Source organism: Callospermophilus lateralis, chromosome X (assembly GCF_048772815.1).
Source record: "Callospermophilus lateralis isolate mCalLat2 chromosome X, mCalLat2.hap1, whole genome shotgun sequence".
NCBI lineage: Eukaryota > Metazoa > Chordata > Mammalia > Rodentia > Sciuridae > Callospermophilus > Callospermophilus lateralis.
Genome location: NC_135325.1, coordinates 7,392,523 through 7,420,132, shown reverse-complemented (window position 1 = coordinate 7,420,132; position 27,610 = coordinate 7,392,523). Strand labels below are relative to the sequence as shown.

At 36.4% G+C, this 27,610-nt stretch overlaps 1 protein-coding gene across 1 annotated transcript in view; it reads right to left on the bottom strand.

Annotated features, from left to right (window-relative positions):
• The window catches only part of Ppef1 (protein phosphatase with EF-hand domain 1), a 101,637-nt gene that overhangs the window by 57,401 nt on the left and 16,626 nt on the right, over window positions 1–27,610 (bottom strand). The window contains exons 2-4 of the mRNA XM_077107501.1: window positions 26,238–26,365; window positions 24,385–24,445; window positions 7,367–7,530 (exon numbers count right to left, since the gene is read on the bottom strand). Of these exons, the coding sequence (XP_076963616.1) occupies window positions 7,367–7,530; window positions 24,385–24,445; window positions 26,238–26,365 (353 nt within the window). The remainder of the gene's footprint in view (window positions 1–7,366; window positions 7,531–24,384; window positions 24,446–26,237; window positions 26,366–27,610) is intronic.

The window sequence follows — 27,610 nt, the reverse complement described above, 5'->3', positions numbered from 1 at the left end:
AATTAATATTCACTGAGAATATCTTATAACAATAGAAAATTTTCAGTATTAAAATAGCTTTTCTGGATTCTCTTTAGGTTGAGTAAAATCACTTTATTAATTTTATTACTTGCCTGTAAGGCCATCTTTCAGCAGCATTATAATCTTATGTTTACAACTACAATATTAAATATTCAAAACAGGTAAATAAGACATTTTTATATTTGTAAATATATTTGGATTAAATAATCTCTTAAATAAAATATTCACACTCTTTTAAAGGCATCAAAGGAGGGAAAATGTTACTTTTTTTCCTTTCTTTATTTATTTCTTACATAAAATGCTACTATTAAAGGATATTTCTTTTTCAAAAAGTAGTTTTAAATGGATAAGATTCTTTTTTTCTTTCTTTTTTTTTTTTTTAGTTGAAATAAAAATGTGACATTAAAAAGGGATAGAACGAGCCAGGAGAGGCGGCACACGCCTGTAATCCCAGCAGCTCGGGAGGCCGAGACAGAAGGATTGCAAGTTCCAAGCCAGCCTCAGCAACGACAAGGCACTAAGTAACTCAGTGAGACCCTCTCTCAATAAAAATCCAAAACAGGGCTGGGAATGTGGCTCAGTGGTCGAGTGCCCCTGAGTTCAATCCCCCATAGCACCCCCTCCATCCAAAAAAAGGGATAGAACAATGAAAAGTGACTTTCCCTTTTTCCCAGACCTCAATCCCCCATCCCTGTCCCCAGAAGCAGTCACTATTGAGAATGTTTTTAGTATCTTTCCCAAAAATATTCTACTTGTTTGCAAGTATACAGAATTAATATAACTACACATGAATATTCAAATGTAGGTATAAATATATAATCCTTTAAATAAAATGTGGTATGTCCATATAAAGTAATATTATTCAGCTAAAAATAGGAATGAAGTACTAGAACATGCTACAAAATGAATGAACTCTGAAAACATTATGCCAAGTGAAAGAAGCCAGACATCAAAGGCCACATATATTGTATAATTTCATTATATAAAACATCCAGATCTGAGAAATCTGAAGAGACAAAAAGTAAATTAGTGGTATACTAATTCCCCAGGAGCTCGGGAAAGCAGAAAGGAAAGTGAACGTTAATGGATACAGGGTTTTATTTGGGGATGACAAAAATATTCTGGAAATAAGAGCAGTTGCCTGGCATCATGCACAGTCCCTGAGTTTGATCCCCAGCACCACACACACACACACACACACACACACACAAAAAAAAAAAAACAGTTCTGGAATAGTGTTGGTTGAATAACATTTTAAATACTAAAAACCATTGAATCATGTACTTTAAAATAGTTTGAATGGTTGATTTTATGTTATATGAATTTTATTGCAATTTTTAAAGATAAAAAACATAGTCCTTGATTTTTTTCTTACAATGGGAATATACTGTATACTGTGTTGAACCTTTTATTCTTTGAGTCTTTCCTTAATAATATAATTTTCATATTTATAAAGTCAAAATTATAAAATTTTCTATTATAGCTCCTTGGATTGATGTTATATCTTTTTATCTCTTTGAACATATTAAGCATATTTATTTTAAACTCTTAGTCTAATAATGTCATTATCTGAATATGGGTTTGTTTCCATTATCTGTTATTTATCTGTTTGCTTTCATGCATTATGGACACTGTATATGAAAAACTGTAGAAATAATTTCAGGCCTATTTTTTTCCAGAGAGGATTTAAATTTGTTGTTGGCAAGTGACTAGGAGCACTAGCTACGTAGGATGATCTCAATTCAATTTCATAAATTAGATGATTCAAAGCTATGCTTCAATCCCTGCAGAGCCAGCCTATTTCCAGTTCACTCTTACTCTGAGAGTATCCCTTTTATGTCCTAAATTGAGAAAAAGGGTTTAGGGGTGATATCAGAGACAACGATGTAGTGAGCTCCAAGATTCAATCCCTCCACAGAACTATTGAAAAATCAAACAAAAAAAAAAAAACTGTCGGAATCAATTTTGTCAGAGCTCTGAAATATCTTTGAGGTTTACAGCAGTCAAACACACACTAAATAAAGAAAAAGGAAACTTGACAATGTCTAAGCATAAGCATGATACTTTCCAAGACAGATTTGTAAATGGCCTGACCAAGCAGTGAAGCAAGGGTCCCAACAGAGTCAATCTGCAAAGACTGAGAGAAATTTCTTTTTTTCTTTCTTCCTTCATTTCGTAAGGAACTGAACGGACATTACAGACAACTAGACCTAATAGACATGTATAGAATACTTACCCCAAAACAGCAGACTCATTTTTCTCAAGTACACATGGAAAATATTCCAGGATAGACCAGATGTTAAGTCACAATATAAGCCTCAATAAATTTAATTTTAAAAGACTGAAATGGTGCAAAGTATCTTCTTTGACCACAATGGAATGCAACTAGAAATCAATAACAGAAGCAAAACTAGAAAATACATTACTCTTAAACAACCAATGGAAAGGAAAAAAAACCCACAAGAGAAATTAGAAAATACTTTGAGATGAATGAAAATGAAAACACAACACACCAAAACATATGCAATATGGCAAAAGCAGTACTCAGAGAGAAATTTATGACTGTAAATGTCTGCATTAAAAAATTATTTCAAGGACAGAATAAAATAGTCATTATTATTGCTGTGTGTGTATATATGAGACTGCATGACCAATGTGATTCTGCAACCTGTACACTCAGAAAAATGAAAACTTATATCTCTTCTGATTCAAATGTATGATATGTCAAGATCATTGTACTGTCATGTGTAACTAATTAAAACAAATTTAAAAAATAAAAAATAAAACACTGGAGGGAGAGGAAAAAAAAATATTTCAAATCCAACAGTACTTTTAGTTCACTAGAAAAATAAAAGCAAACTAAACCCAAAGTTAGTAGAAGGAAGAAAATAAGAATTACAGTAGGGATAAATGAAACAGAGCAGAAAAACAACAGAGAATCAACAAAAGTTGGTTCTTCATACCAACAAAATTAACAAACCTTTGACTAGACTGGAAAAAAGGGGTGGGGCAGAGAGAGAGAAAATGCAAACAACCAAAATCAGAAACAAATATAAGGCTATTACCATCAACTTTAAAGAAATTACAAAAGAGCCGGGCTTGGTGGCACACACCTGTGATCCCAGCAGTTCAGGAGGCTGAGGTAGGAAGATTGAAAGTTCAAAGCCAGCCTCAGCAACTTAGTGAGGCCCTAAGCAACTCAGCAAGACCCTGTTTCAAAATATAATATAAAAAAGGGCTGGAGATTTGGCTCAGTGGTTAAGAGCCCCAGGTTCAATTCCTGGTACAAAAATAAATAAATAAAATAAAAAGATTGTAACAGAATACTATGAAGAACTGTACACTAACAAATTAGATAAGTTATATGAAATGGACAAATTCCTAAAAATACACAAATTACCAGAGTAGACTCAAGAAGAAATAGGAAATCTGCACAGACCTACGACAAGTAAAGAGATTGGATCAGTAATCAAAAACCTCCTAGTAAAGAAAAGCTGAAGTCCAGGTGGCTACACTAATTAACTCTACTAAACAGTTAAAGAAGAATTAAATACTGGAGAATAAAATTAACAAGTTATATTGTGTGCATGTACAAATATATAACAACCACTATAATGTGTAACTATAATGCACCAATGAAAAATTATAATAAAAAAATTAACACCAATCCTTCTCAAATTCCTCCCAAAAAAAGAAACCAAATAAGAGGGAAAAATACCTAACTCATTCTATGAAATCATTATTACCCTGATATCAAAGCCAAACACAGACACTAAAAGAAAATTACAGATCAACTATCTCTTAAAAATGTAGATATAAAAATCTTCAACAAAATGCCAGTAAACCAAATTCAACTGCATTTTAAAGACATTATTAACCATGACCAAGTGAGATTTACCTCAGGAATATAAGGGTGGTTGAAAATAAGAAAATGAATCAGTGTATTATACCACATTTAGAGAATGAAGGAAAACACACACACATACACATACAATTATCTCAACTGACACACATACAAAAAAAATTAAAGAAAACTCAAAACCCTTTTATGATAAAATTACTTAGGAAACTAAAATTAGAAGGAAACTTCTTCAGCATGACAAAGGGCATTTATGAAAAACCCACAACATCAAACACCATGGTGAAAGACGGAAAGATTTCCTTTTAAGACAGGAACAAGACAAACATTCCCACTTTCATCACTGCTACTCAATATTGTACTACAAGCTCTAGACAGAGAAATTACACACAAAATAAAAAACATCCAGATCAGAAAGGAGGAAAAATAAAACTCCACAAAAGATATGATTCTGTATGGAAAATATCCCAAAGAATCTGCACAAACCAAAGAACTATCAGACCTGATAAATCAATTCATTGAAGCTGCAAGCCATAAACAATGCAAAAAAAAAAAAAAAATAGCAAGAAAGCAATGTCTTTTACACTGTCAACCAAATTCCTAAGAATAAATTTAACCAAGGTTGTGAAAGACTTGTCCACTGAAAACTAAAAAACATTGCTGAAAGAAATTAAGGGAGACATAAATAAGTGGGAAAACACCCTGTTTTCATGGATTGGAAGACTTAATGTTGTCAAATGGCAATACTACCCAAACAAAGGATTGCCTATGAATTTAATGCAATACCTATCAAAATTTCAATGGCTTTTTTGCAGAAATAAAATTTTCAATCCTCAAATTCATTGCAAGGAACCCTAAACCACCAAAACAAAATTGAAAAGAAAGAACAAAGCTGAAGAACTCACATTTTCCTATTTCAAAGGTTACAACATAGTCAGGGATGTAGCTTAGTGGTAGAGTGCTTGCCTAGCACACATAAGGCCCTGGGTTCAATTCCTAGTCCTGCAAAAAAAAAAAAAAAAAAAAAAACTTGCTGGAAATGGTGGCACATGCCTATAATACAGTGAATTGGGAGACTGAGACAGGAGAATAGCAAGTTCAAGATCTGCCTGGGCAACTTAGCCAGGCCCTGTCTCAGAATAATTTTAAAAAGGGCTGGGATGTAGCTGGAGAGGCAGAATGCTCCTGGGTTCAATCCCCAGTATCTCCACAGGGGAAAAAAAAAAAAAAAGAAGAGGAGGAGGAGGAGGGAAAAAAAAATAAAACTCACTACAAAGCTACAGTAACTAATACAGTGTGCTAGGGGGAAAAAAAAAAAGGAAACTTACTACAAAGCTTCAGTAACTAATACAGTGTGCTACTGGCATAAAGACAGACATACGGTGGCTGGGGATATATCTCAGTGGTAAAGTACTTGCCTAGCATGTAGGAAGACTTGGGCTGGATTCCCATCAACACACAAAAACAAAAACAAATAAATAAAAAAGATAAATGCATAGACCAATGAAATAGAATTGATAGTCCAGAAACAAATGCATATATCTATGGCTTATGGATTTTGAACAAGAGTGCCAAGACCACTCAATGGGAAAAGAACAGTCTCTTCAACAAATGATGCTGGGACAACTGCATAACCATATGCAAAGAATGAAGAAGTTTGACCCCTATCTCATGCTATATAGGAATTAACACAAAATGGTTCATAGATCTAAATATAAGAGCTAAAACTATAAAACTCTTAGAAGAAAATACAGGAATAAATTTTCATGATCATGGATTTGACAATGGATTCTCAGACGACACCAAAAAATGCATAAGCAACCAAAAGGAGAAAAGTTAATTAACTGGACTTTGTTAAAATAAAAATTCTTGTGCATCAAAGTCCATTATCAGCTGGGCACAGTGGCACATGCCTGTAATCCCAGTGGCTGGGGAGGCTGAAAGAGGAGAATGGCCAAGTTAAAAGCCAGCCCCAGAAATTTAGCAAGGCACTGAACAACTCAGCAAGATCCTGTCTCTAAATAAAATATAAAAGGGCTAGGGGAGTTCAAAGCCAACCTCAGCAAAAGCGAGGTGCTAATCAAATCAGTGAGAACCTGTCTCTAAGTACAAAAGAAAAAAGAAAAAAAGGGCTGGGATGTGGCTCAGTGGTTAAGTGCCTCTGGGTTCAATCCCTGGTACCAAAAAAAAAAAAAAAAGGTCCATTAACAAGAAAGTGAAAAGATAATCTACGGAAAAAGAAAAAAAATCATAAATCTGATAAGAAACTTAAATCCAGACAGAACTCTTATAACTCAATAAAAAAAAAAAAAAAGACAACCTGGTTTTAAAATGGGTGAAGGATCTACATAAGCATTTCTCCAAAGGAGGTACACAAACAGCCAATATGAAAAATGAAAAATGCTCAACACTATTAGGAAACGTAAATCAAAACTACAATAAGGGCTGGGGTTGTGGCTCAGTGGTAGAGCACTTGCCTAGCATGTGTGAGGCACGGGGTTTGATTCTCAGCACCACATAAAACAAATGAAATAAAGATATTTATCCATCCGTAGCTAAAAATATTTTTTAAAAACTTCAGTGAGATACCATTTCACACAATTAGGATAGCTACAATAAAAATGAAAATAAAATAATAAGTGTTGTCAAAACCATGGAGAATTGGAACACTCATACATTGCTGGTGGGAATGTAAAATTGTTTGGCCACTGTAGAAAACAGTTTAGTGGTTACTCAAAGAGTTACCATATGATCCCACAATTCTACTTCTAGGTATATACCCAAGAGAAGTGAAGATGTGTTCATACAAAAATTTGTACATAAATGTTCATAGTAGCATTGTTCCTAATAACCAAAAGGTAAAAACAATCCAATGTTCATTCACAGATAACACAGTAAACAAACTGATATACAATGCAATATTATTCAGCCATTAAAATAAATGAAGTAATGATACATGCTATGACATGAATTAACCTTAGAAATTTCTGTATCATTACTGTTAAGTGAAAAAAGCCAAACACAAAAAGCCATATATTATGTAATTTCACTTATATGAAATATTCAGAATAGGCAAATTCATAGAGACAGAAAGTAGAAGAATGGTTGCCTGGATGAAGGAGGAGGAAATGGCAAATCAGTGTGGCCTTTCTTTTGGGATGATGAAAATGTTATTCAATTAGATATTGGTAATGATTATACAACCTTATTAATGTACTAAAAGTCTGTGAATTTTATGGTATGTGAATTATGTCACAAAAATGGAAAAGGAAATGTTATAAACATCCAGATCAAGAGGAGGTTGCTATGCATCTGAGGAGACTTCTATTTAATAGGTTAAACAAAGTAGAAGGTAACTCTGACATAAGTTGAAACATTTTCCCAAGGAAATACATTTCTGATGCAGTATGAAATTCATTCATTCAATAGATGGTCACTGAGCACCTGCTTTGTACAAAAACCAAGGCAGAATCTGCTTCCACTTGCCTGTTGTTGCTTAAAGGCCTCAAGAAGGTGATTGATGTCAGTAAAAGTGAGAGGAAATTCCAGGCGAGGGCCTTCATAAGAGTCTGGTACATCTATCAACCCTACATACTCTTGTCTATCCTTGATATCCTGGAAGGTGCTTTCAAAAAGCCGACTTACAAGTTCTGGAAAATTAAAGACAGAAAGGTGTGTGAACAGTGGAAATCAAATCAACATTTCAATACTTACATGTAATAAAAATCTTCTTGAATACCTAGCCCATGTAAGGCACTGGTGTTAAATATTATGAATATCAAGATATCCCCACAAATAACCATGACGAATGACTGATTCTGGGACCAATAGGTACATTCACATAGATAACCATTATCCCTTCCTGGGATAATGTTTTGACAAAGTACTGAGTCTATAATCAGTGCAAAGGAAGAGAAGCATCATAAAAACTGGTCAGTCAAGGTATTTTGATTCTCTGAAACTCTAGCTCTAAATTTTTTGCCCACTTCTTTCCTCTCAGGTTTTTACAAACAGGGCTAAAAACACAACAATTCATTGTATTTTATTCAAACATCTGCTGCTATTCAGGAGCTACAAAAAATTAAACTACAACATTCAATTTTTCTCATTAAACACTTGAGAGGATTTTACTTAGTTGTAATTAATTTGCTTCTCCCTTCACATAAAAATTTTCTTACATGATTTTATTTTTTTCTTGATAACAAAGCAATAAAATTAAATGACAAACCATAAGCAGAAATGTCCAAAGCCCTCTTTGAGAGACATTTCTGTATAGTAACAGATTGCCTACATTCCCCATTTTAGTAGGTACTGAGATCCACAGTCATTTCTTGCAAGATTACCCACAAAACAGTCAGCTCAAGAACAGAACAGACATCCAGACAATTCAGGCAGAGAAAGATGAAAGGGGATGTGACAGACTGATCACAAAAGTGGCCTCAATTCTCTATCCTAGCTTCTACCCATGCCTTTTAAAATGTGATTTAGTCATTTCTCCCATTAAGCATATTTTTCCATCCCTTCAAACTAGTCCACGTTCATGACTTGCATTGGCCTGAAGAATATGGGGGAAGTAATACCTACTAACTTCATGTCCAGGTCTCAGGAGGCCTTGTTATGCATCTCTCTTTTGGAAAACTACCACTACCTCTAAGCCCAGGCTAGCTGAATTAAAAAACCAACACCAAGTGGAACAGAGCTGCATCATCGTAGCCAAAGGTGTTCAAGATTATTCAGCAGCCAGCAGAGCTTCAGACACATGAGTGACCTCAGCCAAGACCCAAAATACTGCTAAATCAAGTCTACCAAGATCATCAGAAGTGGTCAGCTAATCTGTAGACATGCTAGAAGAAATGTTTACTATATAGCACTGAGGTATTGTGGCTAATACACAAAATTATTACAGTAAGAGAGGATTGTCCCAAGCCAGGAATGGTGGTACACACCTGTAATCCTAGCAGCTCAGGAGGCTAGGCAAGAGGATCAACAATTCAAAGCCATTCTTAACAACTTAGCAAGGCCCTAAGCAATTTAGCAAAACCCAGTCTCAAAATAAAAAATAAAAGGACTGGGAATTGGTTCATTGGTTAAGTTCAATCCCTGATAACAAAACAGAGAGAGAGGGAAAGAGAAATGGCCCAGAAGATGATGACATACTCTTCAACTCATTAACACTGATTTGTAATTAAGGCCATTCACCAGAAGTTCTCTGCAAACAATTCCTTTCTTTTTGAATATTTAGAGTGGTGTGTTTAGAAGGTATGTTAGTAGATGTAGATAAAATATATTTTTTCACAATCCAGTTATGCTGAGAAGATTACATTTAAAAACTAAGTCTGAAAACAAATTCTAAAGTTATATTTGGTCATTTAAAAAATATTTTCTAAATTGTGTACCCCAATATTTTTTGGTGATAGTTGATGATGTTTTATAAAAAGCAGAATTTAGAAGTAATAATATCTGTCTTCAATGTGGTCCAGCAGAGGTTATTTTTCTCATTTGGATTTGGTTTAAAATGTAAGATAACTTATTTCAATTAATAATAATAATGCTAGAAACATTGGATTTTGAGATTTAAGAATAATTTGTTTCAATTAATAATTAATAATGCTAGAAACCAGAAATATGATATGCTTTATTTCAGATTCATTATGTAGGCAGTGATACCCAAATAGTTTACTTAACTATCTTAATGATCATACCACCCATTTAATTTGATAGCCATTCTTGAAGATGAATTTTGTACCAAAGGAAAATTTCCTTTTCCTGACTAAATACATTGAAATATCACAAAACTCTTGGGGAAAAAAAAAAACAACCCACTTCTCAGGGAAAACAACTACACCACAAAAACACCCCAAATTTAACTGCATCATCTAACAGAATTGTCAATATTGGTTGCTGTAATAGACTTTAAAAAATAAAGTGAATATGGAACATATGGTCAGGAGTAGAGGATTTTGTTTTATAGATGAGGAAGGAATTTATGACATGGTTATAGTATTCATGACAAAGGCAGTATAGCCTTTGAAACATGCCTGACTTAGAAATCCAGATGTTATAAGAGGAAAAGAAGTTGAGGATGTAGATATGGGGATGCCTATGGACATGTCCAACCCTTTGCTCCTTCCAAATTCTCAGAAGCAACCGTGTTAGTCAATTTTCTCTGCTGCCCATACCTTCAGTATGATCCTTTCTTCAAACTCTGTAAATAAATTAGACATGGCTAAAGACTCCTGAAATCTAAAATTCCACCCTGGACTTCATATCTGTCCACACTGAGAAAGATTTCCTCTTCCAACCTTCCAAAACAACACTCTATTATTTGATATTTCTATGTTTATTGTTGGACAACTCTTTCTTCATTCTGTCTCCTCCTTGGATAATTCATTCTCATCCTTCAAAATTCAGAATGCATCCAGGTTGAGTCCCAAACCCCTCCTTCTTATGTTGAAGATGATGACAATGATAGCTCTTGCTTATTTAATAAACTATGTGCCAGGCATTGTTTTAAGATCTTTACATGTATAAATTCATGTAATAACCACAACTACCCTTGTGAAGTAAATATTGCTATTTCTCTATTTTATACATGAGGAAGATGGGGGCAAGATGGTAAGTGGAGAGATGAAACCCATATTCTTAATCATTATACTTTAACTATATATTATACTACATAGCATTATTGACATTCTTATAACTTATTAATACCAATTCTGTGAGGTTTAAGCAAAAATTACTTCTTTTTCCCAATCATTGCCTTCACCCATGCTCTGTCATTTCTCCCTTTCTCATCTACTAACTGATATAACAAGCTAATTGCATCAAATCCAGTGATTAGAAATCAGTCTTGTTAGGTAAGAAAAAATGAAAACACCTTCTTCTTTAAAACAAACAAACAAACAAAAAAGCTTGGCTGAGTGTGATGGTACATGCTTGTAATACTAGCTATATGGGAGGCTGAAATAGGAGAATCACAAGTTTTAGGCCAGCCTGGGCAACTTAGTGAGAACCTATCTCAAAATAAAATTTTGAAATGGAGGGGCTGGGGATATAGCTCAGCAGTAGAATGACCCCAGGTGCATCCTCAGTATGTATGTATGTATGTATGTGTGTGTATGTGTATGTATAAATACAAAATTTAATTAAATTTAAAAACAAGCTGAATATGGCCCTACCTTTCATAGATTTAATGACCCTCATTCCTTAAAAATTTTGGTGGGGCTGGGGTTGTGGCTCAGTGGTAGAGCACTTGCCTAGCACATGCAAGGCCCTGGGTTCGATCCTCAGCACCACATAAAGATAAATAAGTAAAGGTATTGTGTCCATCTACAACTAAAAAATATTTTTTAAAAAAGTTTGGTAATAAAAATATGAAAAAGGACCATTTCCAAAGTCAATTCTTAACTAAAACTACTCAATATCAAGTCAATGTCAAATCATTATCCTTCTGCTGGTTTTTAGCAATATAAAAGAATAATATAAATTCTTTTCCAATTGCTCATGTGTGCCATATATGAAAATAATCCAAACCTTTAACATTTCTCTGTTTTTGTTCTAATTAGTTATACATGACTGTAGAATGAGTTTTGACATATCATACATAAATGGAGTATAACTTCTCATTCTTCTGGTTGTACATGATGCAGAATCACACTGGGCATGTAGGAATATATGTACATAGGGTAGTAATGTCCAATTCATTCCACTATCCTTCCCACCCCCATACACCCTTCCCTCCCCCTTCACTCCCCTCTGTCTAATCCAAAGTAACTCTATTCTTCCCTATACCCCCCCCCCTTTATTGTGCATTAGCATCTGCATATCAGAGAAAACATTTCAGCCAAAGCTTTGACATTTCTAATGTCTTTGTGGGCTACAACTTTCATAACTAACAACAACAATTTAATGAATGGCAACAATATATAAAAATCTGTGCAACACATTATGAGAATTAACTCTTAGCTGTCTCTACCACCCACATGTTACTTTGAAAGCAAGCTCTGGGTATTGCTAGAAAAAGAAAAGTACCAATTAAACCACATTTATAGTTATAGTTAACTATAAATGTTTATTTCACTTCCCAATTATGAATCTGGATCAAAATCATTGCTGTCCATTCAATAGATACCAAAATGAATTTCATAAAATTCAACACCTACTCATGATTTTTTAAGAACTCAGAAAACTAGAAATGGATGGAATACTTCCTTAACATAATTTTAAAAATTTGACTAAATAATAATGGTTTCTCCCATTAAATTATCAATAACAAAAAAAGAATCCCACTTTCACTGTTTCATTTTAACATTACTCTGGTAGTGCCAACCCGTGCAATAAGACATGAAGCCGAAATAAGAGCAATAACTATTAGATAGAAAGATATAGTTTCACGTAGCCAATGTGATTAAATACCTACACTCAAGAACACTAATGGAAAAACTCCCAGAATAGATAGGAAAATTAAGTATAATGCATAGGTTAATCCCAATGGCTTGAAACACATTTTTAAAAATATTTTAAAGGGCTGGGGATGTGGCTCAAGCGGTAGCGCACTCGCCTGGCATGCGTGCGGCCCGGGTTCAATCCTCAGCACCACATACAAAGATGTTGTGTCCGCCAAGAACTAAAAAATAAATATTAAAAAATTCTCTCTCCCTCTCTTTAAAAAAATAAAAAATAAATAAAATATTTTAAAGACATTAATTGACCATTATTTTATTCATTTATTTATATATGGTGCTGAGAATCAAACCCAGTGCTTTACACATGCTAGGCAAGTGCTCCACCACTGAGTCACAACCCCAGCCCCTTGAATCACATCTTTACCAGTGGTGAAATGAATAACATTAGGAGATTACCTTCTAAGTCTCAGATTCTACATTTATCAAAGGTAAATAACAATAATAATTTTCATGGTTTGTCATGAAAACCAAATTAAAAAATGTATTTAAGGTACTTAATTCATGCATATGGCAAACATTTAATAAAAACAAGCAATAATAATTTCATTAATATTATTCAATAAAAGTACAAAATAAGATAAGTAGACATAAGTCAAAAGCTTTATGAAATACTATCAATAATAAATGGGAAGATATCATAGATAAAATATCCTATTTACCATATCAAGAAAAAATATAAAATACCCTAGCACTCCATAGAATAAAAATGTAAAATAAATAAATGAAGGTATTTTTTAAAAAGAATATATATTTAGAGTATGTGTGTGTGTGTATACACACATATACACACACATACACACACCAAATACTTTGGCTGATCTGGGAAGCAGAAAGAAAAATAAAAAACCCAGCCTGTTTAAACCTGCTGCTAGGTATGGCAGATTTCTGCTTGAGGAGGAGGCTGATGTGAAAAAACAACTAGGAATATTTGCGTGAAGACTCTGCTGCCATCAAGTTCTATGAACTGGTTTTGAGCTCTAAAAGTAATAGGATGGAGAGATAAACTGGTATAAATGATTTTCATAAAAGAGGTGGTGAGATTGCAAGGACAAATACTGCTTTAAGGTCATCTCTCACCTTTGGAACACCTCATGTCTTGAGATACTCTGTGCCTCAGAATTCAATCCATTAATCTGGGCACAGTATCTGGGAATGTTAAATAACTTCTGGCTCCTAAAAATACTTGGCTTAGGGATCTCAACACTTCAGTTATACAGGTCTAGGTAGAAGTTGTCTATAATCCTCTCACCAAAGAGGGCATTAGAAATCAGTCAATGGCAATAATCTGCAAATCTCTTTTTCTGTTACACTGCAATAATTAAATCAGTGTGATCCTAGGACTCTGCAGTAGAGAGATATATAAGGGAATACAGAGATCAAAAATTAACCCAATAATACATTTTTTTTATGTTTTAAAAATTCTTGTATTTATTTTTAGTTGTAAATGGACACAATATTTTATTTATTTACCTTTATGTGGTACTGAGGATTGAACCCAGGGCATCACACATACTACGCAAGTGCTCTGCCACTGAGCTACAACCCCAGACAAGTAGTATATTTTTTAAAAATATTTTTTAGTTGTCAATGGACCTTTATTTATTTATTTTTATGTGGTACTGAGAATCTAACCAATTGCCTCACACATATTAGGCAAGTGCTCTGCAACTGAGCCACAACTCCAGCCTCCAATAATACCTTTTTAAATGAATATATTGTTTTGATTTAGATGTGAGGTGTCCCCCAAAACTTCATGTGTGAGATAATGCAAGAGGATTTAGAGGTAAAATGATTGGGTTATGAGAGCCTTAACCTAATCAGTGCATTAACCCCCTAATAGGGATTAACTGGGTGGTAACTGTAAGCAGGTAGGATGTGGTTGGAGGAGGAAGGTCACTGTTGGCATGACTTTGGTGTTTACATGTGCCCTTGTTGAGTAGTCTCTCTATGCTTTCTGGTGCCATGTCCTGAACTGCTCTCCTCTACCACAATCTTCCCACTGTGATGTTCTGCCTCACCTCTGGCCCAGAGCAATGGAGCTGACAATCTATGGAGTGAGACCTCTGAAACTGGGAGCCCCAAACTTTTCCTCTTCTAAAATTGTTCTTGTCTTTCAGTTACAGCAACAACAAAAAAACAACTAAAACACATTAAGAGGGAGGCATTACAAATCAGTAGTGAAAATATTTATTATCAAATAAATGTTGCAGGAAAAATTGGTTAACTACTTGGAAACTTTTCTCTGTAGTTGTGTTTTGTTTGGCACTGAAGATTGAACTAAGGGGTTCAATCACTGAGCCACATCCCCAGCCCTTTTTAGTATTTTATTTAGAGACAGGGTCTCACTGAGTTGCTTAGCACCTTGCTTTTGCTGAGGCTGGCTTTGAACTCATGATCCTCCTGTCTCAGCCTCCTGAGCTGCTAGGATTACAGGTGTGCCCCCCTGCACCTGGATACAGCTGTGTTTTTAAATTATTTTCAAACACTGGATATTAAAATTTTCCTATTCAATAGTTTAATATAAAAAATCCAGAAAGCCGCCCGACCCACGCACCTGCAAGGTAGGCGGACCTGAGACCCACTGGCAGGTCAGGCCCAGCAACCCGCAGAGGGGCAGAGCCGCCCCCCGCACCTGCAAGGTAGGTGGACCTGCGACCCACTGGCAGAACAGGACCAGTGGCCCGCCATAGCCCCTGTTGGGGGAGGGGCAGAGCCGCCACCAGAGCCTGCTAGGTAGACAGACCTGCAACCGACAGACAGAACAGGCCCAGTGGCCCGCGGAGAGGTTGAGCGCCTCCCCCCCGCGCCTGCAAGGTAGGTGGACCTGCGACCCAACGCAGGTCAGGCCCAGCAACCCGCAGAGGGGCACAGCTGCCCCACGCGCCTGCAAGGTAGGCAGAACCGTGACCACCGACAAAACGGGCCCAGCGGCCCACCAGACACATTGCCCCAGTTGGGGGAGGGGCAGAGCCACCGCACGCCTGCAAGGTAGGCAGACCTGCGACCCACCAGCAGAAGAGGCCCAGCAACCTGCGGAGGGGCAGAGCCGCCCCACGCGCCTGCAAGGTAGGCTGACCTGCGACCCACTGGCAGAACAGACCCAGAAACCCGCGGAGGGGCAGAGCCGCCTCACGCGCCTGCAAGGTAGGCAGACCTGAGACCCACCGGCAGGTCAGGCCCAGCAACATGTGAAGGAGCAAAGCCGCCCCATGCGCCTGCAAGGTAGGTGGACTTGCGACTCACCGGCAGAACTGGCCCAGTAACCTGGGGAGGGGCAGAGTCGCCCCACGCGCCTGCAAGGTAGGCGGACCTGCGACCCACCGGCAGAACAGTCCCAGCGGCCTGCAGAGGGTCACAGCCGCCACGCGCGCCTGCAAGGTAGGCGGACCTGCGACCACCGAAAGAACAGGCCCAGCGGCCTGCCGGCGAGGTAGGCACATTGCCCCAATTGGAGGAGGGGCAGAGCCACCGCCAGCACCTGCGAGGGAGACTTTGCAACTATACAAGAGCAATATAAATATATAGGGGGAAAAATCAATAACACAACAGTTTCACCAAGCAGAAAGAAATGTGAACAGTATGAAAAGACAAGGAAAGAAAGGACCACAAGCAATGCAGGTCAACTCAACTTTAGAAGAGGTAATATCTGCAGCAGATGGAATGTCAGATAAAGAATTCAGGATATACATGCTTCAGAATCTGGAGTCTCAAGGAAGACATTAGACAGCAAAATCAGACAATGAAAGACCACTTCGACCACTTCGACAATGAATTACATAAACAAATCCAAGAAGCAAAAGATCAATTATACAGGGAGATACAGGTTATAAAACACAAACAAACAGAAATCCTAGAAATGCAGGAAGCAATAAACCAACTTAAAAACTCAATTGAGAATACTACCAGCAGAGCAGAACACTTAGAAGATAGAACATCAGACAATGAAGACAAAGTATTTCAACTTGAAATGAACATAGACAGCTCAGCAAGACTTAAGAAACCATGAGCAGAACATCCAAGAAATGTGGGATAAAATAAAGAGACCAAACTTAAGAGTCATTGGGATACAGGAAGGTATAGAGGTCCAAACCAAAGGAATGAGCAATCAATTCAATGAAATAATACGAGAAAACTTCCCAGACTTGAAGAATGAGACAGAATCCCAAATCCTAGAAGCCTACAGGACACCGAATGTGCAAAATCATAAGAGATTCACACCTAGACACATTATAATGAAGATGCCCAACATACAGAATAAGGAGAGAATTTTAAAAGCTACACGAGAAAGGAAGCAGATTACATTTAGGGGTAAACCAATCAGGATAACAGCTGATCTTTCAACACAGACTCTGAAAGCTAGAAGATCCTGGAATAACATATTTCAAACACTAAAAGAAAATGGGTTCCAACCAAGAATTGTGCATCCAGCGAAATTAAGCTTCAGGATGGAAGATGAAATTAAAACCTTCCACGATAAACAAAAGTTAAAAGAATTTGCAGCTAGAAAACCATCTCTTCAAAACATCCTCGGCAAAATATTACAGGAAGAGGAAATGGAAAATATCAATGAAAACCAACAGCGGGAGGTAGTACAGTAAAGAGGGGGGGGAAATAATCAAAGAGGAAAACAAACCATGTTTAGTAACATAAATAAACAAATATGGCTGGAAGAACAACCCATATCTCAATAATAACCCTAAATGTTAATGGCTTAAACTCACCAATTAAGAGACACAGGCTAGTAGAATGGATCACAAAACAAGACCCAACAATATACTGCCTTCAGGAGACGCATTTGATAGGAAAAGACATACATAGACTGAAGGTGAAAGGTTGGGAAAAATCATATCACTCATATGGACTTCGGAAACAAGCAGGAGTGTCCATACTCATATCAAATAAAATAGATTTCAAGCCAAAGTTAATCAAAAGGGATAAAGAGGGACACTACATACTGCTCAAGGGAACCATACACCAACAACACATAACAATCATAAATATATATGCCCCAAACAATGGTGCACCTATGTTCATCAAACAAACTCTTCTCAAGTTCAAGAGTCTAATAGATCAGCATACAATAATCATGGGAGACTTCAACACACCTCTCTCACCACTGGACAGATCTTCCAAACAAAAGTTGAATAAGGAAACTATAGAACTCAATAACATAATTAATAACCTAGACTTAATTGACATATATAGAATATACCACCCAACATCAAGCAGTTACACTTTTTTTCTCAGCAGCACATGGATCCTTCTCAAAAATAGATCATATATTATGTCACAGGGCAACTCTTAGACAATATAAAGGAGTAGAGATAATACCATGCATCTTATCTGATCATAATGGAATGAAACTGAAAATCAACGATAAAAGAAGGAAGGAAAAATCATGCATCACTTGAAGAATGAACAATAGGTTACTGAATGATCAATGGGTTATAGAAGACATCAAGGAGGAAATTAAAAAATTCTTAGAGATAAATGAAAACATAGACACAACATATCGGAATCTATGGGACACATTGAAAGCAGTTCTAAGAGGAAAATTCATTGCTTGGAGTTCATTCCTTAAAAAAAGAAAAAACCAACAAATAAATGATCTAATACTTCATCTCAAAATCCTAGAAAAAGAAGCGCAAAACAACAGCAAAGAAGTAGAAAGCAAGAAATAATTAAAATCAGAGCTGAAATTTATGAAATCGAAACAAAAGAAACAATTGAAAAAAATTGACAAAACTAAAAGTTGGTTCTTTGAAAAAATAAATAAAATCAACAGACCCTTAGCCACGCTAACGAAGAGAAGAAGAGAGAGAACTCAAATTACTAGCATACGGGATGAAAAAGGCAATATCACAACAGACACTTCAGAAATACAGAAGATTATCAGAAATTATTTTGAATCCTTATACTCCAATAAAATAGAAGATAGTGAAGGCATCGATAAATTTCTTAAGTCATATGATCTGCCCAGATTGAGTCAGGAGGATATTGACAACCTAAACAGACCAATATCAATTGAGGATATAGAAGAAACCATCAAAAGACTACCAACTAAGAAAAGCCCAGGACCGGATGGGTATACAGCAGAGTTTTACAAAACCTTTAAAGAGGAACTAATACCAATACTTTTCAAGCTATTTCAGGAAATAGAAAAAGAGGGAGAACTTCCAAATTCATTCTACGAGGCCAACATCACCCTGATTCCTAAACCAGACAAAGGCATTTCAAAGAAAGAAAACTACAGACCAATATCTCTAATGAACCTAGATGCAAAAATCCTCAATAAAATTCTGGCGAATCGGATACAAAAACATATCAAAAAAATTGTGCACCATGATCAGGTAGGATTTATCCCTGGGATGCAAGGCTGGTTCAATATATGGAAATCAATAAATGTTATTCACCACATCAATAGGCTTAAAAATAAGAACCATATGATCATCTCGATAGATGCGGAAAAAGCATTCGACAAAGTACAGCATCCCTTTATGTTCAAAACTCTAGAAAAACTAGGGATAACAGGAACATACCTCAATATTGTAAAAGCAATCTATGCTAAGCCTCAGGCTAGCATCATTCTGAATGGAGAAAAACTGAAGGCATTCCCTCTAAAATCTGGAACAAGACAGGGATGCCCTCTCTCACCACTTCTGTTCAACATAGTTCTCGAAACACTGGCCAGAGCAATTAGACAGACGAAAGAAATTAAAGGCATAAAAATAGGAAAAGAAGAACTCAAATTATCACTATTTGCAGATGACATGATTCTATACCTAGCAGACCCAAAAGGGTCTACAAAGAAACTATTAGAGCTAATAAATGAATTCAGCAAAGTGGCAGGATATAAAATCAACACGCATAAATCAAAGGCATTCCTGTATATCAGCGACAAATCCTCTGAAATGGAAATGAGGACAACCACTCCATTCACAATATCCTCAAAAAAAATAAAATACTTGGGAATCAACCTAACAAAAGAGGTGAAAGATTTATACAATGAAAACTACAGAACCCTAAAGAGAGAAATAGAAGAAGATCTTAGAAGATGGAAAAATATACCCTGTTCATGGATAGGTAGAACTAACATCATCAAAATGGCGATATTACCAAAAGTTCTCTATAGGTTTAATGCAATGCCAATCAAAATCCCAATGGCATTTCTTGTAGAAATAGAGAAAGCAATCATGAAATTCATATGGAAAAATAAAAGACCCAGAATAGCAAAAACAATGCTAAGCAGGAAGTGGGAATCAGGCGGTATAGTGATACCAGACTTCAAACTATACTACAGAGCAATAGTAACAAAAACAGCATGGTACTGGTACCAAAACAGGCGGGTGGACCAATGGTACAGAATAGTGGACACAGAAACCAATCCACAAAACTACAACTATCTTATATTTGATAAAGGGGCTAAAAGCATGCAATGGAGGAAGGATAGTATCTTCAACAAATGGTGCTGGGAAAACTGGAAATCCATATGCAACAAAATGAAACTGAATCCCTTTCTCTCACCATGCACAAAAATTAACTCAAAGTGGATCAAGGAACTTGATATCAAATCAGAGACATGGCGTCTGATAGAAGAAAAAGTTGGCTACGATCTATATACTGTGGGGTCGGGCTCCAAATTTCTCAATAGGACACCCATAGCACAAGAGTTAATAACTAGAATCAACAAATGGGACTTACTCAAACTAAAAAGTTTTTTCTCAGCAAAAGAAACAATAAGAGAGGTAAATAGGGAGCCTACGTCCTGGGAACAAATCTTTACTCCTCACACTTCAGACAGAGCCCTAATATCCAGAATATACAAAGAACTAAAAAAATTAGACAATAAGATAACAAATAACCCAATCAACAAATGGGCCAAGGACCTGAACAGACACTTCTCAGAGGAGGACATACAATCAATCAACAAGTACATGAAAAAATGCTCACTATCTCTAGTAGTCAGAGAAATGCAAATCAAAACCACCCTAAGATACCATCTCACTCCAGTAAGATTGGCAGCCATTAGGAAGTCAAACAACAACAAGTGCTGGCGAGGATGTGGGGAAAAGGGTTCACTTGTACATTGTTGGTGGGACTGCAAACTGGTGCAGCCAATTTGGAAAGCAGTATGGAGATTTCTTGGAAAGCTGGGAATGGAACCACCATTTGATCCAGCTATTCCCCTTCTCGGTCTATTCCCTAAAGACCTAAAAAGAGCATACTACAGGGACACTGCTACATCCATGTTCATAGCAGCACAATTCACAATAGCAAGACTGTGGAACCAACCTAGATGCCCTTCAATAGACGAATGGATAAAAAAAATGTGGCATTTATACACAATGGAGTATTACTCTGCATTAAAAAATGACAAAATCATAGAATTTGCAGGGAAATGGACAGCATTAGAGCAGATTATGCTAAGTGAAGCTAGCCAATCCCTTAAAAACAAATGCCAAATGTCTTCTTTGATATAAGGAGAGTAACTAAGAACAGAGTAGGGACGAAGAGCATGAGAAGAAGATTAACATTAAACAGGGATGAGAGGTGGGAGGGAAAGGGAGAGAGAAGGGAAATTGTATGGAAATGGAAGGAGACCCTCAGGGGTATACAAAATTACATACAAGAGGAAGTGAGAGGAAAGGGGAAAAAAACATAAGGGGGAGAAATGAATTACAGTAGAGGGGGTAGACAGAGAAGAGGGGAGGGGAGGGGGGGAGGGGGGATAGTAGAGGATAGGAAAGGCAGCAGAATACAACAGACACTAGTATGGCAATATGTAAATCAATGGATGTGAAACTGATGTGATTCTGCAATCTGTATACGGGGTAAAAATGGGAGTTCATATCCCACTTGAATCAAAGTGTGAAATATGATATGTCAAGAACTATGTAATGTCTTGAACAACCAACAATAAAAATTTAAAAAAATAAAAATTAAAAAAAATTAAAAATCCAGGGGCTGGGGTTGTGGTTCGGTGGCAGAGCGCTTACCTAGCATGTGTGAGGCTCTGGGTTCGAGCCTTAGCACCACATATTAAAATAAATAAAATAAAGGCAAGATGTCCATCTACAACTACAAAAAAATCTTTAAAATTTTTTAAAAATCCAAATGTTATGAAGTATTAACATTTTTTAAAGATTAAAACATAAAAACATCCAGAAATACAGGCATAGTGATCCATAGTTTAAATATTTCAGGTCCTTCTAAGTAAAAACAGGATTCCCAAAGAATAAGATACTTAGACTTGAAAGATATTTTAAATAATTAATGTATGAAAATTTCTCAAATCTGATGAAAAATACCAACTTAGATATATCACAGAAGCTTAGCAAACCACAAGCAGAATAAATAAAGATCAAAACTCATCAAAGTACATTAGAGTTAAGATGCTATTTTTTCAATATTACTTAGATTAGTATGTTTCTTCCCCACTTCTTTAGGTGGTTATGTTATTCATTTGTAATATAGTTAATTTGTCACAGTGTGTATTCTACTTTGAGATCACACACACACACACACACACACACACACACACACATTTTCCCCCCACTTCTTATTTTTAGTTATTACCTTTAGGGGGCAATGTGAAACATAATCATGATTCTAAGAGTTAGAAATCCAAAAAGGTATACTCAGAGAAGCGTCACTCTTCCCCCTCATCACTTCCACCCAATCTCCACTCTCCCATTCTTTCTACTCTGTACCTACCCTCTGGGTAAAAATGTCATTCATTTCTGGTTTATTCTATAGGTTAATCCTGTATTTATTTTTGTACTAATGAATATATATACATATCTTCATATCAGGGAAATATTTCTTAAACTATACAGGAAGCACTAACCATAAAGAAAAAAATTATACCACATTAAAATTAAGAATGTCCACTTAGGGCTGGGGTTGTGGCACAGTGGTAGAGCACTTGCCTAGCATGTGAGGCACTGGGTTCAATCCTCAGCACCACATAAAAATAAATAAAATAAAGGTCCATCAACAACTAAAAAGAAAAAAAAGAATGCCCACTGATTAAAAGACACTATTTAAAGATTTGGGGAGGGGATATGGGATGTAGCTCAGCAGTAGAGTACTTGTATAGCATGTACAAGGCCCTGGGTTCAATCCCCAGCACCACAAAAACTAAAATAAGCAGGGCAGGATGGTACATGTCCAAAATCCCAGCAACTTGAGGCTAAAGCAGGAGGATCTCAAGTTTGAAGCCAGTCTCAGCAACTTAGTGAGGCTATGTCTCAAAAATAAAAAGGGCTGGGGATGTGGCTCAGTGATAAAGCACCCCAGGTCCAATTCCCAGTACCAAAAAAAGAATTACGGTTCCCTTTTTTGATAAAAATATTTTGTTATATTTTAAAATCATCTGTAGAATTTTTTTAAATTCAGATTGTAAAAAAATTCAGAGTCTGAGTAAATATCTCTGGGCCAGAACCCAGCCATCTGTGGCCCTGAAACTCCATAAGTGGCTCCGATGAAATGAGCCTGGATTGAAATACTACATCATTAGTAGAACAAGCCCTGTTTCATTTCTTCATTACATTTCTTGCCCAAAACACTTTTTGCCAAAGAACACAAAGCACAAGCCACTATCTTCAAAATGCAACTATCTAAAAGAATGAAAATGACTTCTACCCACTCCCCATTTCTCAGGTTTGGCTATGTCTCCATTCAAAAAAGCTTCTATGGATCAGTAAATGCTTTAATAAGTTTCATACATGTGTACTCAAATCATTCCATTAAAACAATCATTCTTTCACCACTTTGAAGGGTGTTTACAAATTATTTAAAAGATGCTCCTAGATACCATATATGTTTTAATTACAGCAAAAAAATGATTAGCCCAAATTAAAGAAAAATAAGTTTTTAGGTCTGGCCTCTACCATGGAAATAACAACAGCAGGTCTTAATTTGGAGAGAAATACATGCCTTGCAAATAATTATAATATTAAAATCATTTTTGAGGGCTGGGATTGTGGCTCAGCGGTAGAACGCTCACCTAGCATGGGCGGGACCTGGGTTCGATTCTCAGCACCACATTTAAAAAAAAAATAAAGGCATTGTGTTGTGTCCATCTACAAAAAAGATATTCTCTCCTTAAAAAAAAAAAAAATCATTTTTGAACCACACCTATATCACCTGTCTTTGATTCAGAATGACTAGATAGAGACAGATTATAGTGTCTTAGTCTGTTTTATGCTGCTATAACAGAATACCACTGACTGCATAACTTATAATGAGCAGAAGTTAATTTGGCTAAGGGTTCTGGAGACCTGGAAGTTCAAAATCAAGAGGCCATGTCTAGTGAGGGCATTCTTGCTACAACATAAGTCATAACATGGCTAAAAGTATCCCATGGTGAGAGACATGTTCAAAAGAGATGATGGCTGAATTCATACTTTATGAGGACACCACTCCAAAGATAATTAACTCACTCCTAAGATAATGGCATCAATCCATTCATAAGGGCAGGCCCTCCTATGACATAATTACTTAAAGGTCCTACCTGTTGCATTGGGGATTAAGTTTTCAACACATAAACTTTGGGAAACACATTCAAACCATAGCAGACAAACAGGAGAAAGAGAGAAAAACACAGATATGTTGGGGCCAACTGTATTTAATCTGCCATTCTCACTGAGATCTATTGCCTGAAATACTCAAGATATTTTTATTTCTCAATACAAAATTTTTGTGGGTGAAAAATGAGATATACTTTACTAAGCTACTATTGTACAGCAAGGACTGTGGTTCAAGAGAAGGTATTCAACAAATGCATGGTCAATGAAATCTAATTCAGTTTTTTGAAAAGTGAAAAAATTAATTAATGCTGATTCAGCAGATACCATCATCAAGAGAAGAAAAAAGTCAGTTGAACTGATTTCAATAGTTGTTAGGTGTCACACAGGCAAGAGAGGTAGGCATCTTTTTAACTTCTTAGCATTCTCCCATCTTTAGGATTTATATTTCTTGATGAGGGCAATTCAATATTTAGTGGTCACTTTTGAAAAGACTAAAGTTTTTGCTTACCTGGATCTTCCTTACGTGCTCTTGAATAGTTTTCCAACATGAAGGTAAAGAAATTGGATAACTGAACAAAATAAAAAGATTAATCAATTAATGAACCCTAAGCAGCTACTGTGACAAATACTGTTGGTGGTCTGTGCAAGTTCCTTACTCTTTTGGGGAACTCATCTTCTAGTTGCTTCATCTACTAAGGGTCACACCTATCCCTGTCCTTGAAGATGGCCAACACTGCACTCAGAGTCACCGAGGATATTACATGTACATCTCTCCTGGAAGGTTGCCCACAGACAACAACTGGTTGAAACAAGAGTGTAACAGCCCAGTTCCCTGCCTCCTGACCCATTTATAGGGCAAAGTGTGATGCATTTCACACTTGAAAGCTCCTGGTGGGATCAAGCTAAGGTCAGACTTCTCTAGAAAGCACATTTTTGCTTGGCTTCTTCTACCATCATATCTTGATTTTTTTCACTGCCTTATTATAGGTTTTTTCTGAAAACATTCTCTCAATAAGTCACTTGTACCAGAATTTCTCTCTCAGACTCTGCTTCTAGAAAGTCCAACCTAAGACAGCTACTAAATTTTGTTGATTATAATCTCCTCTTTTCTCTTTAGTGGTAAGATTAAATAGTGCTTAAAAAGATAGCCAACACTGTGAGCTCCTAATCAGGGAAAAGGGAGCATCTGATTGAATTCCAAGAGGAAATATAGCAATTTAAATATTTTTGAAGTATTTTTAAAAAGTATACATGATACATAAATATGATTGTTAGGTTAGTCCTTTTTTCTTTTGTTTCCCCCCTAGTATTAGGGATTTGGGGAATTGAACCCTGAGCCTTCACACATTTGTCACATGCTCTATCACTGAGCTACATCTCTAGCCTGAGAAGTCCCTTCTAACACCCTTTCCTATTTATTAATATCACTCTTGTCCCCAGAACTAACCCCTATAAACAATTTGCTATATATCTTTTTCCAGAATTTTGCTGTATATTTAAATTTTTTTTAAGTGGGGTTGAACCCAGAGGTGCTTAACTGCTGAGCCACATTCCCAGCCCTATTTTATATTTTATTTAGAGACAGGGTCTCACCGAATTGTTTAGGGCCTCACTAAGTTATTCAGTGAGGTTGGCTTTGAACTCTCGATTCTCCTGCCTCAGCCACCCGAGCCATTGGGATTACAGGTGTGAGCCACCAGGCCCAGCTATATATTTATAACTACATTAGAGATCATTCCAAGATTTTTTTTATTGTTAAAAAGTTCTCGTTTTTAAAGTTGGGCATGGTGGTACACACCTGTAATCCAAGTGAGTCAGGAGACTAAAGCAGGAAGATTGCAAGTTCGAGACCAGCCTCAACAACTTAATGAGACCCTGTCTCAGAATAAAAATTAAAAGGACGGGGGATATGGCTCAGTGGTAAAGTACCCCTGGGTTCAATCCTTAGTACCCCCTCCACCCAAAAAAAAGAAGAAGTACCCTTTTTTTTTTTAATGAATCCTTATACAAGCTTTTAGAATGTTCACAGATTTGTTCCCTGGAAATTCTTCCATTTTTTTAATTCCTTAAAATATTTTTTCCCTTCATAAAGCAACAACTTTTCACTAGGGTATATCCCCCAAAATAGATTAACACTATTTTTATTAGTTAGCTAGACATCTGGCAGCCCTTTGGAAAATGTGAACTTTGAGACTGAAAAACACCATCCTCTTCCAAAACCACACACTTTCTCAACAGCTAGTTCTACGCTCTATTAAAGCTTCCTCAACTTAAAATTGACCCAAACTTTCATTCTTTCAGTAACAATGAATAAAGAGAAATACTTTACAAAAAAAGGAGATACAAGTTTGCAAAACAGACCTGCATTTGACCATGTTCATCAGCATATTCGATGGACTGGAAGATGGCAAGGGCATAGTGTTGTCTGGCCTTCAGCCGAGCTCTGTAACCTCGGTACCAGTTCTGGATGACCAAGGTGGCTTTTAACACTACAGAACCGCAGGATATAAAAGCCAGAGAAAAACAGTCATTATGCAGCTTTTAGAGGGAAGTAGGTGCTTCAGCAAAAAACAATCAATCCACTTGGGTTCATAGATTCTTAGAATATAAAAACTGCAAACAATGAGAATGACCTTTATATTTTTTATAAAATGTCCTCGAGTCTCAAACACTTAGAGAATAATGATGACATAGCCATTAAGAGTAGAATTTTTTGAGTAAGATTGCCTGAATTTGAATCCCAGTCCTGCTAATTACCATCTATGTAACTTTGGATAAGTTATTAAAGCTTCTCGAAGCCTCAGTTTCTTTATTTGCAAAATTGTAGATAACAGAACCCACCTCTGGTGCCACTTAGGAATATTTTACTCTTCACTGTATACCCCAAAGAAATATCTACAGTCCATAAAGGAGACATATGAAGATGCAACAGCAGTAAGGAGTTTGATACCAATGCAGCCTAGCTATCCATTGCTAGAACAGGAATGTGTTCCTGTGGTGGATACACACCACGGTGTATCATGCCACAATTGGAAATATAGATTACATAAACCCATAGTAATGTGGGGAGGTCTTTAAACATAGTGCTTCCATCAGAACCATTTTTTTAAAGTCAGAAACAGAATGAAATATAACACCATTTAATATCTTTTTAAAATATACATACGCAAAGCCATAATGTACATTTCTTAACAGTATATGCAAAGGAAAAGATATGCACTACACAAAATGATTGGTTACTTATAGGGGAGGTGCATGAGCATGGGATAAACGGACAAAAGAGAATAAAGTAATTAACGTAAGGAAAGAGTCTTGCATGAAGAACTGATGGCAATATGCAATGAATTGAGAAGTTTGACTCACTCTACCTCTGTGCCTGAGATTCTATTGAAAAAAATAGATGAATAAATAAACACAACTCCCTCCTTCACACAGTTACTATAGGACAAAATGAGATACTATAGGGTGAAAAGTTCAGCCCAATGCCTGGTATCAAGTACATGCTAAATAAATGGCAACTGTATTGTTTTGAACCACCCTGTGGTTTCACAATATTAAAGAAAGAGATCAGGTGAGAGGATAATGAGATTTAAAATACAGTCTCTTATGCCTCCTCAAGTTTTAGAGTGAAGAGCATCAACAACAGCTGCCTCCTTTTATTCATGCTATAATTTTCCCAGTTAGCTCATAAAAATTAAGAGCTGACTGTAACAAGAACAATTTGAGTTCTGAAA